This window comes from Palaemon carinicauda, chromosome 1, assembly GCF_036898095.1.
Source record: "Palaemon carinicauda isolate YSFRI2023 chromosome 1, ASM3689809v2, whole genome shotgun sequence".
NCBI classification, from domain to species: domain Eukaryota; kingdom Metazoa; phylum Arthropoda; class Malacostraca; order Decapoda; family Palaemonidae; genus Palaemon; species Palaemon carinicauda.
This window is the reverse complement of record NC_090725.1, coordinates 51,353,762-51,366,696: the sequence shown is the minus strand read 5'-3', so window position 1 is coordinate 51,366,696 and position 12,935 is coordinate 51,353,762. Positions and strand designations below refer to the sequence as shown.

General features: G+C 34.0%; 1 protein-coding gene across 1 annotated transcript in view; it reads right to left on the bottom strand.

Moving 5' to 3' along the window:
* kek1 (kekkon 1) overlaps positions 1–12,396 on the bottom strand; it is a 40,278-nt gene extending 27,882 nt beyond the window's left edge. Inside the window, exons 1-2 of the mRNA XM_068381122.1 lie at positions 12,259–12,396; positions 6,237–9,748 (exon numbers count right to left, since the gene is read on the bottom strand). Coding sequence (XP_068237223.1) covers positions 7,324–9,486 — 2,163 coding nt within the window. The 5' untranslated portion in view covers positions 9,487–9,748; positions 12,259–12,396 and the 3' untranslated portion in view covers positions 6,237–7,323. The remainder of the gene's footprint in view (positions 1–6,236; positions 9,749–12,258) is intronic.
* Between the last annotated feature and the right edge of the window lie 539 nt (positions 12,397–12,935).

Below are 12,935 nucleotides of genomic sequence, written 5' to 3'. Positions count from 1 at the left end.
TAATCTTCTCGGTGACGAAACTTTCTGAAAAGCGATATTATTGTCAAAAGCCGGAAGCGCAACACATTTACGTCACCGTCATTCAAAAGTAAAGGAAAGTTTAAACATTTCACATCCCTTAAACTCCCCCTCACTTGAAAACAAAAGACCTCCCTTTCAATACCAACCCCTTCGTTGCTCTCTCCACTCCAAAGGCGAGCCTCTCAACGCTAATAATATCCTCTTTCATCATCTGTACGTACAGGATACAACCGCATTGAGGTCTCAAAACGACTTTAGTTTTAAGCTTTGCGTCTTTTTTTTAAGAGTGTATGCAAAATGTATCATTTACAGATAGTATTCACGTAGATTGGGCAACTAACACACATAGAAAACATGTGTAACCAACGCCATCTGTTAGCTGACCGCAACTCTAACTGGGGAAAGGAAGAAGGAAGAGAAGAGCCGAGTGGAGCGACTCTTAGTCCATCTGTTGGTTGACCGCGTAACTAAGTATCTACTGTCTATCATAGAAACATGGATACTTTGAAATGCAATGGAATGTATTATGTTGGGGGTGGGGGGCTAGTTAAATTTCTTCCGAAAGTAATTCAGTAATTAATTGTGAATTTAGAATTTAATGAAATACCTCAAAAGAAAGCAGGATATAATATAGAAGTTAAGGACTGGCCTACACAAAAATGAAAAGTAGACCCATGTGTAAAACACTAATAAGAAGAAGAAGAAGAATGCAATGTTATACTTTTGGAATATAATACAAAATGATAAACACATATCTTACAACAGTTTACGATGCATCAAAAATAAAAAAAGGATCAATTTAATATGCAGACTCCCTCAATTACACCACCAATTCTAATTCATAATGCAAAACATATTTATTATTAGGTTCACCAAATAAACTTCAGGTTGCCGTTCACTTTCCAAAAGAATGAATGTTCTATTTGTAAGCGTTTCACAAAAACGTAGAGATTACATACAATACAAACATTAATATTTCCCATGAAAAACGTATTACCAGGTTATATTTTCAACCGCAAAAAGTATTGTCATATTATTGTATTTCCCACAGCAGAAAGTAATACCATATTATTGTATTTCCCACAGCAAAAAGTATTACCATATTATCATATTTCCCATTGTAAAAAGTATTACCATATTTTTCATATTTCCCATAGTAAAAAGTATTACCATATTATCAAATTTCCCATAGTAAAAAGTATTACCATATCATATATCCTACAGCAGAAAGTATTACCATATTACTGCATTTCCCATAGCGAAATGTATTACCATATTATCATATTTCCCACAGCAAAAAATATCACCATATCATGTTTCCCATAGTAAAAAGTATTACCAGTTTGCCATATTCCCCAGAGCAAAAAATCTTACCATATCATATTTCCCATAGTAAAAAGTATTAACATATTATCCTATTTCCCACAGTAAAAAGTAATACCATATTATCATATTTCCCACAGCAAAAAGTATTACCATATGACTGCATTTCCCATAGCGAAAAGTATTACCATATTTCCCATAGTAAAAAGTATTACCATATTATCATATTTCCCACAACAGAAAGTATTATTATATTACTGCATTTCCCATGGCAAAAATTATTACCATATATATCCCACAGGAAAAAGTATCATCATATTGCCCACAGAAAAAAAAAGATATATCAGCTTATTATCATAATTCCATAGCAAAAAGAAATACCTTCTCAAAATCGACAGTTCCTTCAAGGGATAGAGATATTATTAAAAACAAATAACATGAAAACCAAACAAATAAAAATTATACCCGAATTATTTATGATTCACTGTAGACAAAAGTGAACTGAATCTTCGCAGGTGGTTTTAAGATATATGAAAAAAAGAAACAAAAGTTTCCTACATCTGTCTATTAATAATGTAACTAAGTAAATAAAATCAATCCCGCATGCCTGAATGATTAAAACTACAGGATTTTACTCGGTAGGTAATAAAACATTCTTTTACCAAATACATTACCAAGGACCAGATTACTGTAATTGATTTAGCATGTTTAATGAAGTTATGAATTGTATGTGTTGAACTTTGGTTGTGTGTATTGTTTTGGTCTATACGAAACACAGTCTTTTTTTCAATGTATTGCATATTCACTGTCATCATTAATATCTGTTTCAGTACTCAATGCGCCGATAAACAACTTGGAAATTCTGTCTCAATTAAATGTTAATTTTAGTGAGCGGTCAACTCTTGTTGCAATGCTTATAACTGTTATAAAATCCTGTTATTCACTAGATTATTGCAAGATGAATTACGGTTTAGACCAATTAATTACAGCTTAACTTTTTTTCTATTTCTTATTTTATGTTTTGTCAAAATATCTAGTGAGCCATTAAATTTATATGTCTGGTAATTTGTTAAATACAAATATTTATATATTAAAGTCAAAGACCTTTTGTTTCTTGCTTTATATTTTTTTTTTCAAAATATAAAATGAACCATTAGCTTTATATGTCTGTTAATACTCTGGTTCAAAGCAAAAGATTCAGCAGCATTTGTACCACTACCAAACATTATAAAATCAGCAAGACTAGAACGATATTAAGATTTGATAAAATTATCATGATATGTAAGTTGAACACAAACATTTATGTACTTATAAACACATTAAAATCAAAGAACTTTTATCAAACATATAAGCATAATACATTCACATCACTTTACAAGACCTCCGCTTTGAAAGAGACCATTTTGAAAACATAATTTCCCTAAATCGTTAAAAACACGAATTACTCAACTTCAACAAATTTCAAGCATAATCAAACCTGTGGAAATCACCACGGGAGAAAATAAACATTTATCCATTTTAAAAATCAATTGAAGTTTATGATAATGCATAAAAAAGCACTTATAATGAATACGAGGCCTTTGTCTGGTATGAAATTGATGCACAAATACATCATTATTCATAGAAAGCTACGTCCGAAATTCATCAATTTACGCTCGGGCCTTTGATGGCATTAGGATGATGATAACAGTTATGTATTCGTCACCAAAGGGGAAAGTGAATGGGGGGAGGGGGAATGAGCGTGGAAGGGAGACAGGGAGATGAGGAAAAAAGAAGAGGGGATCATGGAGGGAAACAAAACATGCTGAGCTGGTCCATAAAAGGGAGCTAGGGGAGCAAATAGGGAGAATAGAGGGAGTGAAAGAAAGAGGGGGAGGGAGGGAAACGTGTGAGAGACTTTCGACCTTAGGATATTTGGTCAATACTAAAAAGTAAAAAGTTACCTTTTACGAGATGTAAACTAAAAGGGAGAATTAGGGAGGGAGGGAGGGAATGAATCAGCGTGTTGGCGGGTGAAGAATCATGCCATGATAGAATGATCAGGGGTTCATGGAGGGAATTGAGACAGTTACAAGGAGATAAAAGGGGAAAGAGGGAACGAAGATAAAACAAAAAGAGGAAAAGTGAAGGGAGATAAAGGGTTAAAAGATGGAACGAAGATAAAACAAAAAGGGGAAAAATAAGGGAGATAAATGGTGAAAACAGGGAACGAAGATAAAACAAAACAGGGAGAAAGGAAATGAGATAAAGGGTTAAAAAAGGGAACGAAGATAAAACAAAAAGAGGAAAAATTAAGGGAACGAAGATAATATAAGAGAATACATGGGGGAATACAATAGGACATGCCCTTACGATCCCAAGTGTAAGAGTCCTTTAAAGGCTTCCTGATTGCATATCAAGATATGGAATGGTATGACAGCTGGAATAAAACTGAAGGCCATAAGAGTGGATCAAGTGAGTATATTTTCATGCAATTAATCTCACATTGAGTACTGTAATTAATTCAATACTGAATTTTGGATCTAAAACCTTGTAATGACCATTCTATAATAATGTAAGTGTTCTGCAATGACAAATGGAATTGTTTGTGTGTACGTAATTCTGGTATTGCTTATGAAAAGAATAACTTCCTGAAAATAATTATCCCCTAAGTCACGTTCTTTGGCGATGCAACCAAAATTATCCTAAGAATGACTGAATATAACTTGGACACAATTATATAGTATTGATGAAATAATTCTTGATTGGAACATCAATGGATTACTTTAATATTAGGAAGATACATCTAAACCTTTGGTATTTAGAATAAATGTTTTCATATATATATATATATATATATATATATATATATATATATATATATATATATATATATATATATATAAAGATAAGGATTTAAAGCTGTAATTTGAGTTTTTACTTAAAGCTAACACGATTCGCCTTTTTAACTTTTACCTTAATATTCTTATTTAAAAAAATGCAGTTCAGTTTAACACAAATAAGAAGGAAAACCTTCACTTTAACTGAATGTACAAAATACATTATACTGTATATCGAACTTAAAAAACAAAAAATTATATTCCTACATTCCTATCAAATATAAATCAAAGAATAATGTACCAAAATTAAATCAAATAACAAAGATACCAAAATTGCGAGTAAAAGAGAACCAATGTTCGAATATTTTCCTGTTCAAAACAATACTCAGGCAAAGATTCATCACACTGACATTTTATACCATTAAAACAAGTACACTCGGAGACTTCAAATATGTGACTTCATTAAAACATAAAGCAACCGTACTTAAAAGTAATTCTAATAGCTATACTCCATGTAGATATGCCATTTATTATATAAAAAAATCCCTCTAATAACATATGAGATTTTTTAAAAATTCATTAGTTCATAAACACATCTGACTCGAGGGATCTCTCAATCCTAATGCACAATACCGCAGGAGACTTGTCTTTATATATACAAATAACTTTCTTTGAAAATGACGTCATAATATCCATAACGTCATAAAAACCAATCACATACAAATGTATAATATACTATTTAAACGTTAAGATCACTGACAGTTAAAAATGGTTATTTGGTATTTAAAAGAACAAAAAGATGCCTCAGGTTTTGAACAGCTGCTTAAAAACAAGAGTTAATGGGAGAGATTTCAAGATCTCAATTTTAAACATATAAATGAAAGATGAAAATGCTTGAAATTTCTTATATTATATTTATAAAGCATTTAACACTGAAGTGAGTTTGGATAATCATTTTCTCTAGCTCATATCAACATCACAATAACATGATATCTCACAGAATTAAAAGAACAAGAAGTTACATAATTAAGATTATCCGCCATCATCAAGATAGAGTTATTTATTCCCAGCATTGGCATTTATATGACTTTAATCACGTCTGAATACCATCTGATACATGAAAAAAATCGTATCAAGTAATAATGACCACAACGAAAGTCACCCTCAGTCAATGACACGTGATTAAATTTCTAATTGATATGTTTTCGATCACATTTATTGCTGACAGTTATTACTCTAATCCTTTGCTAATTATTGCTTTGTTTGCCCTCAGCACTAAGCGTATTGACTTTCTGTTGTTGTTGTTATCACTGTTCTCTTAAGCGTGGCAAAATAAATAAAACTTATTTCTTTCGTTTAGCATTTCTTTGGTTTTTTATATTCCAGCTGTTGTAAGTTGAATGAGGATGTGACTGATAATCTAGATGTACATTTATTAAATCGAAAGATACCTAAGTTTACTCCGGCAAATACTTTCCTCTATTAATACATGTTTTATATAATAACTGACGCTTGCGCTACTTCCTTTGGTTAATACACGTATAAGAAATATTTGCTTTCGATATATATAATACAATTGATTCACTATTTTTGCAGAACTAATAATTTGTAGCTAATTTTAATATTCCTGTGAAAATTTGAGCGTTTTAATAATTTGTAACATAACAGGAAAGATAGTCTCTTGATTGAAACACGCAAAATAACTATTTGCTTTCATTATATATGATGCAATAAATTCAAAATGCTTACAAAACTATTAATTTGCAACTAATTTTAATATACCAGTGATAATTTGAGCGTTTTAACAATTTATAAAATAACAGAAAAGCAATTCCCTTGATTAAAACACGCAAAAGAACTATTTGGTTTCAATATATATGATTCAAGATTTACAATGTTTACAAAACTATTAATTTGCAGCTAATATTAAAATGCCTGTGATAATTTGAGCGTTTTAACAAATTGTAAAATAGTAAAAAAAAAAAAAAAATTCTTAGGTAAATTTCATTAGTTGCTCAAAACCCGAGGCGACTTTTTGTAATATCTAACAGAAAAATTATATGACAGACTCACGCACAACAAACTATACACATACAGTATCTGCAGTGCTTTGGCAGCAGGTGGTGGGATCCGAGGAACGGTGATGTTGGAGTTTTTGTCTTTTTTTTTTTTTTTTTTTTTTTTTTTTTAATAGGAGAGCATTTCAAGTGGGATGAAACTGCTTCTGCCGCGCGGCAATAGAAAAACAGCAGAAGCAGCGAGCAGAAAAGATCTTCTTTGGTTTAAGCTGTCTCTCATGCAGAGTATTTACTCACTGGATTTTCTTTTTTTTTTACTTTGAAGAGATTTTCAACTTAGAAAACATAGCAATTACTAATAATCTTTTGTACAATATTTACAAAGAGTGACACAGACATTTTCTACTTTGGTAAAAGCCTTTTTCAAACACATTTCTTTTTTCTCAACGGGTGGGCGTCTTAGCTAGTGCAATTTATGGGACAGTTAATCTTACCCATGGCTTAAATCTTCTTGATATATTTCTATGTTATAAGATATTCCAAATACCATTTCACTTCGTTTCATAGCATTACACATGGTTTTGAGTATTCACTTTCAGGCCATATACAATCGGTAATCAATAATTACATTTTCATACTACATTTCGAAGTTTAAGCAGATTCACTTGACACAAGGTTACTGATATTTACATCGAAAGTTATATAGAAGTTTGTGTTTAGTCAACTTACAGATCTATCTATGTAGTAGACAAGAACACAAAGTGCTTCTTCATGAGGTTGATTCAAACACCTTCATTAACAGTCCTTGTATTTTCCAAAATAGCTTCTTTTCTTTGATTCTTGGATATGCATACCCTCCATTTGGCCTCATATTCGCCTGCTTATCTTTCCCAGTCTGTATGTGAGATTCTGCAATACCACTTGAAAACACTTCATTCAGAAGGTGGAAGATGGGGCTCAACTGGAATATGGAAGGATAAGCGTGAGGGTCGTGTAGGAGTTGGGGGTAGGCGTGAGGGTTTCTTGGGAGTAGGGGGTAGACGTGAATGGTGCATGGGTTTGGGCTGGAGCCGTGAGGGGCGTGCAGGTGTGGGTGGGAGGAAGCAGGGACCACCGCTGCGGCGGGGGACCCTGCGGCCCCGCTAAACTTCAGTTCCTTCTTGGTAACCCTCGTCTGGTGAATCTCTTGCTTTGATACGACTAGCTATTCCATTTGGAAGAGGAGGGAGGACGGCTACACCACCACGGGGAGGACCCTGAGAGCCTGGTACCCATGGTCGTTCTCCAGGAGGTCCTGTAGATACCCCTGTAAGTTCTTGTGGACTTTCAGCCCCTTCCACATCTTCACGTGATCCGTACACCTCGTGTCGATAACCATACACTGGAGGTCGATCACTAACCCCATAGAGGTCTTGCCTAGGATCTTTTACATGTTGTGGTGAACCATAAACCTCTTGCCTTGGAGTATAACTATCATCCCTAGATGGATAGAGGTCAGTTCTAGAAATCATATCATCTCTGTTCCCTCTTATATCTAAAATACTGGAGTCTGCACCATTATGAGCAATCTGGCTCTCTGGTCGTGCTTCTGGAATAGGAAGGCCATAATCCGCTGGATACCCATATATTTGTGGGTCGAATTCCTCCTGGGTTTCATATCCTTGCCGGTAAGGAGTCGAATGAACAGGCCCATAACCATCATATGCCGGATCATTAGGCATATACCCAGGGTTGAAATGTTCATGTATTACTTGTGAAGATTCATTGGTATCAACATTTTCTTGTGTAGAATCTTCTGGCCACATACCACTTGGATATAAAGAGTCTCCTTCCATTCGTGTGTAATCACCCCCATCACTCATATTTTGAATAGAACCATTTGGAAGATGTCCATTAACAGCTCGAACAGCTCTTTCAGCTTCACTTATAACATCCGGATTTCCAAGAGCAGTTGTTCCATACACACCAGATGATCCTTTCAAATCTGTTAACCTTGGTGGTTTTTGAACAGGATTAGGCTCACTGGGGGATGCTCCGGTTGATGACGGTGCATTTGGAGAATCTTTTACAGGTGTTGGGGAGGAAGTTGAACGCGCCCTCGCAAGAAATAAAAATCCAATAACCAACACAATAAGGGCTAATACAACCAGACCAACTGATATACCAGCAATATGACCTGAATCTAATTTGGCCGGTGAAGCAGTTCTCATTGTCACTGCTAATGTAAAATTGGCTGTTGCTGATCCTGCAGAGTTTTCTGCCACACATCGTACGACCCCAGAATCTGTTTCTTGGGCTCCTGTAATGATGAGCCGACTAACAAGATTCTTGTTTCCTTCTGTGATGACATAAAGCCTTTGTGGTCCCAATCCTACAACAGATCCATTTATAACTGGGACTTCCTCTTTAAACCAAAGAACTTTTGGAGGAGGTTGACCTTCTACAGGGCAAATAATTGTAGCATTTTCTCCTGCTACACCCTCAACAACTTGCCCAACACGTTGAATTGTTGGGGGACAGGAAAAATCTTCTTCTCGCAGCATATGGAAAGTTCTTCTAGAAACTCTTTCTGGAGTACGACAGCTAGGAGAAATTGGATGAGGTACATGTTTGAGCTCCAAAAGCTTCCATAATGGAAGTGCTCTACAATCACAAATCCATGGATTGTCATGTGCTTCTAAATCATGAACACGGCTTAAGTTCTCTACAACTTTATCTGGTAGCTCTGAAATCTGATTGCCTTGCAATTTTAGCTTTTCAAGTTGAGACAATGACTGGAAGGCTGATGGTACAATAGTCCTGATACCAGCCATGCTCAAATCAAGGCGGATTAGGTATGGTGTGTGGGTGAAGCTATCACTATGAATTTTTCTAAGCCTGTTGCCTCGAAGGGTAAGTTCTCTTAAAGCAGGGGTGTGGGAAAACGAGATTCCAGGAACTTCTGTTAGCAAGTTGTCACTTAAATCAAGTTCAACTAGATTAGTTAACTGTGAAAAGGCTGTTGCATCTATCTGGCCAATCTTGCAGTCACTCAGGTAGATCTTCTGCAAATTGGTGAGACTGGCTCGAGCAAAAGCCTGCTTTGGAAGAGTTTGCAAATTGTTTCCTGAAAGATCCAGCACTTGTGTATCAATATGGATTCCAGAAGGTAAGCTGGCCAACCCTTTATCCCTGCATTCAACTGCTTGCTTCCCACTTTTCCACTTGCAGGTACAAACACTAGGACACGTATGGGACAGAACAAGATGTAACCCAAACACCAGCACCCACACAAGCATTACAATGTCCAGCCTCCGGTGCGCCATCACGGTGGCTCGTCAGCTCAACCGAGATTCAGACATCACTAATTTTCACTTCTTACATTTGATGAGTCATCAACCAAATAACTCAGATTCGGCACTAGAAAATGGTGACTCATACAAGAATGCGAAATTGTCAACCGCAGCTTGGTAAAATATATACGTTAATTGTTTGTCAGTCTGCAAATCGTTATTATCCACAAGGTTAGAACACTCTTATGGAATTTCATAGTATTTCCAGAATATTTTTGGTTTCACATATTCAGTCCTGAGGGAAAAAATTAATATTAGGAAATAACCATTGAAAAAAATGAAAAGTGGGATTTAAGACAACCTTGCAAAAATATTAAGTATTAAAAGAATGTGTTTCTAATGTTTGATCTTAAATGTATTCAAGTTAATGAGCCACAAGATAATAATTACATAATCAGGGACTACACAAATAACAATGGATTTTAAACTGGCAGAGTCCTTCAAATAAAATTACTTAAAGATTGTGTCTAAGGGACATGTGAAATTAATGATTACGAATTTCTTTCGAAAAAAAGTCTCACAATAAGAACTTTCAAAGACGTCTCCGGGAGTCGTTCTCATGGTGGTCCTTGAAAACTGTGTTAGAGAAAATACAAGAAAAAGATTCAGTATTTGTTTGTTTGTGTATGTATGTATGTATGTGTGTGTATTCACCAGCGACTGTAAAAATCAAGGACATCCATATAACACGCCAATTTGTTATTCATTTATGCATTAATAATGTCATTCATTCATTTATATATGTATGTATGTATGTATATATATATATATATATATATATATATATATATATATATATATATACTGTACATATATATGTGTGTGTTTGTGAATATATACGGCAGAGAGAGAGAGAGAGAGAGAGAGAGAGAGAGAGAGAGAGAGAGAGAGAGAGAGAGAGAGAGAGAGAGAAGGTTATCAGTGAATGTGTATATATATATATATATATATATATATATATATGTATATATATGTATATATACTGTACATATATATGTGTGTGTGTTTGTGAATATATACGGCAGAGAGAGAGAGAGAGAGAGAGAGAGAGAGAGAGAGAGAGAGAGAGAGAGAGAGAGAGAGGTTATCAGTGAATGTGAAAACACGTATATTTTTCATGTATACTATAAGCGTCAGCAAATATATATATATATATATATATATATATATATATATATATATATATGTATAAACATATATAAATATATATATGTATATATATATATATATATATATATATATATATATATATATATATATATATATATATATATATATATATATATACATTTGTATAAACATATGTAAATATATATAAATATATATATATATATATATATAGAGAGAGAGAGAGAGAGAGAGAGAGAGAGAGAGAGAGAGAGAGAGAGAGAGAGAGAGAGAGAGAGAGAGATAGGAAACGAAAAAGTGAGATACTTAATTAAGTCTTACTGACATTTACATCGTCAGACTCTTACAAAAAAAATGGCTTTTGTATGTTCATTTATTAGTCCCCGATTATGAAAACGAATAAAGCTGTCAACAAGGGGTGTTTAATTGCAAACATTTCACAATAAATATTCAAATTATTGTTGATTAGGTTTCATTTATCAGTATATGAATAAGATTTATTTGTATTTAATTATATTTATAAAGAAAATTAATAAGAATACTAACTTTCTAGTAAAGAAAGTATGTTGGTCACTAATTTCAAAATTCTAGACTTCCCTTTAGATATAATTCTAAAACATAGAATATAATTAAAGTTAATTGCATTATCATAATCGTACATATACTAAACAAGATTTGAACATATGTATGCTTAGGATAATAAGTAGACTATTCCCTTTGCCATCATCATCCCAAACACAATAGGTATGAATCTTTTAGCAGGTTTTGAGCTGTGCACCAACCGCATATACGAGTAATACCCTTTTATTGCAAGTATTTTCCCACCAGGAGTAAATTCGATATCTTTATTTCTTGTGGCTCATATCTATCTATCTATCTATCTATCTATCTATATATATATATATATATATATATATATATATATATATATATATATATATAGAGCCATCTGCTGTCTATCTATATAGCTATATCTATCTATCTATCTAGCCATTTACTGTCTATCTATATATCTATCTATCTATCTATCTATCTATCTATATATATATACTATATATATATATATATATATATATATATATATATATGTGTGTGTGTGTGTGTGTGTGTGTTTTATTGATGACATTTAACAAATTATCACGTTACAATAAACCTAGTGAAGCATAATGTCCGTCTTATTGTTTCAAAAGTCAAGTAGTATTGTTCCACCTTATGAACCACAGTCTGCATCACATTCACAAACTTGGATTTCACCGCATTATAACGTAGTTTTTTTTTCTTTTTTCTGAAGGATTTCGTATATACTCACTTCCGGTTGAGGACCTGGTCCAGCGGAAGTTTGAGACTCAAACCGTCAAACCTCCGTAGCGAACAATTCTACCTCGAGATTATTTCCTCACGGTTTAATTTCCCTGTTTCCATTGTTCTCACCACAATTCTTTTACCATTATTTCATTTCAAAGGAATGATTCTTTGAATCGGTAACTTTGATTCAGGTAACAAATCACTCATCATAAAATAAGTTTCGTCGACAAAATTTCACTACGGGAAGATTCCTTTTCTGAGCGTCACTTTCACCAGTTAAATATAAATTCTACAATGCGTATAGTTGTTTACCTTTCCTCCTGTGAAATGAATAAAAAAAGGAGAGGCTAGATACACCTCTGTATTCTAGATATGAAAACTGCGAAGCCCGGATGAGGGCCTTGTAATCGGGCAGAGATGCAGATGAACGTTTCGGTACAAGCTTTAGAGCGTTACTGACTGGCCCGAGTGTAGGCTGGCTGGCCTGCCTGGCACACGGAGAACTCACGGTCACACGGGAACATCGAGTTGCCGATTGGTTTATTAAAACTCAGTTTTTATCATCTCCCTTGAAGTAAATTAATCCCATTTTTTCATTGTAGTGGATCAGTCGCACATGCTTTACGGTTTATCTAATAATTTATACATCCATTTTCTCCTATTTCCTATAAAATTCGTTGCAATAAACAAGCGTGGTTGCAAAACAAGGCAACTCCGGTCGGAAGTCCTAGACAATCCTGTACACGGTAATGCACATGGAGGGTGATGTGGGGACCAGAAGAAGCCAAGGGAAGAGGAGATGAAGGAGGGGGAGGAGTAATTACCGTGACTGGAAGAAAACAAGAAATTGGAGAACAAGAAAGCCAAGAAATGCCCTGATTTTTTAAAGTTTTTTATAGTTTATATATGAAAGATTTATTCTAATGTTGTTGCTGTTCTCAAAATATTTTATTCAAATTGTTAATTACTTCTCTAATAGTATCCTTATT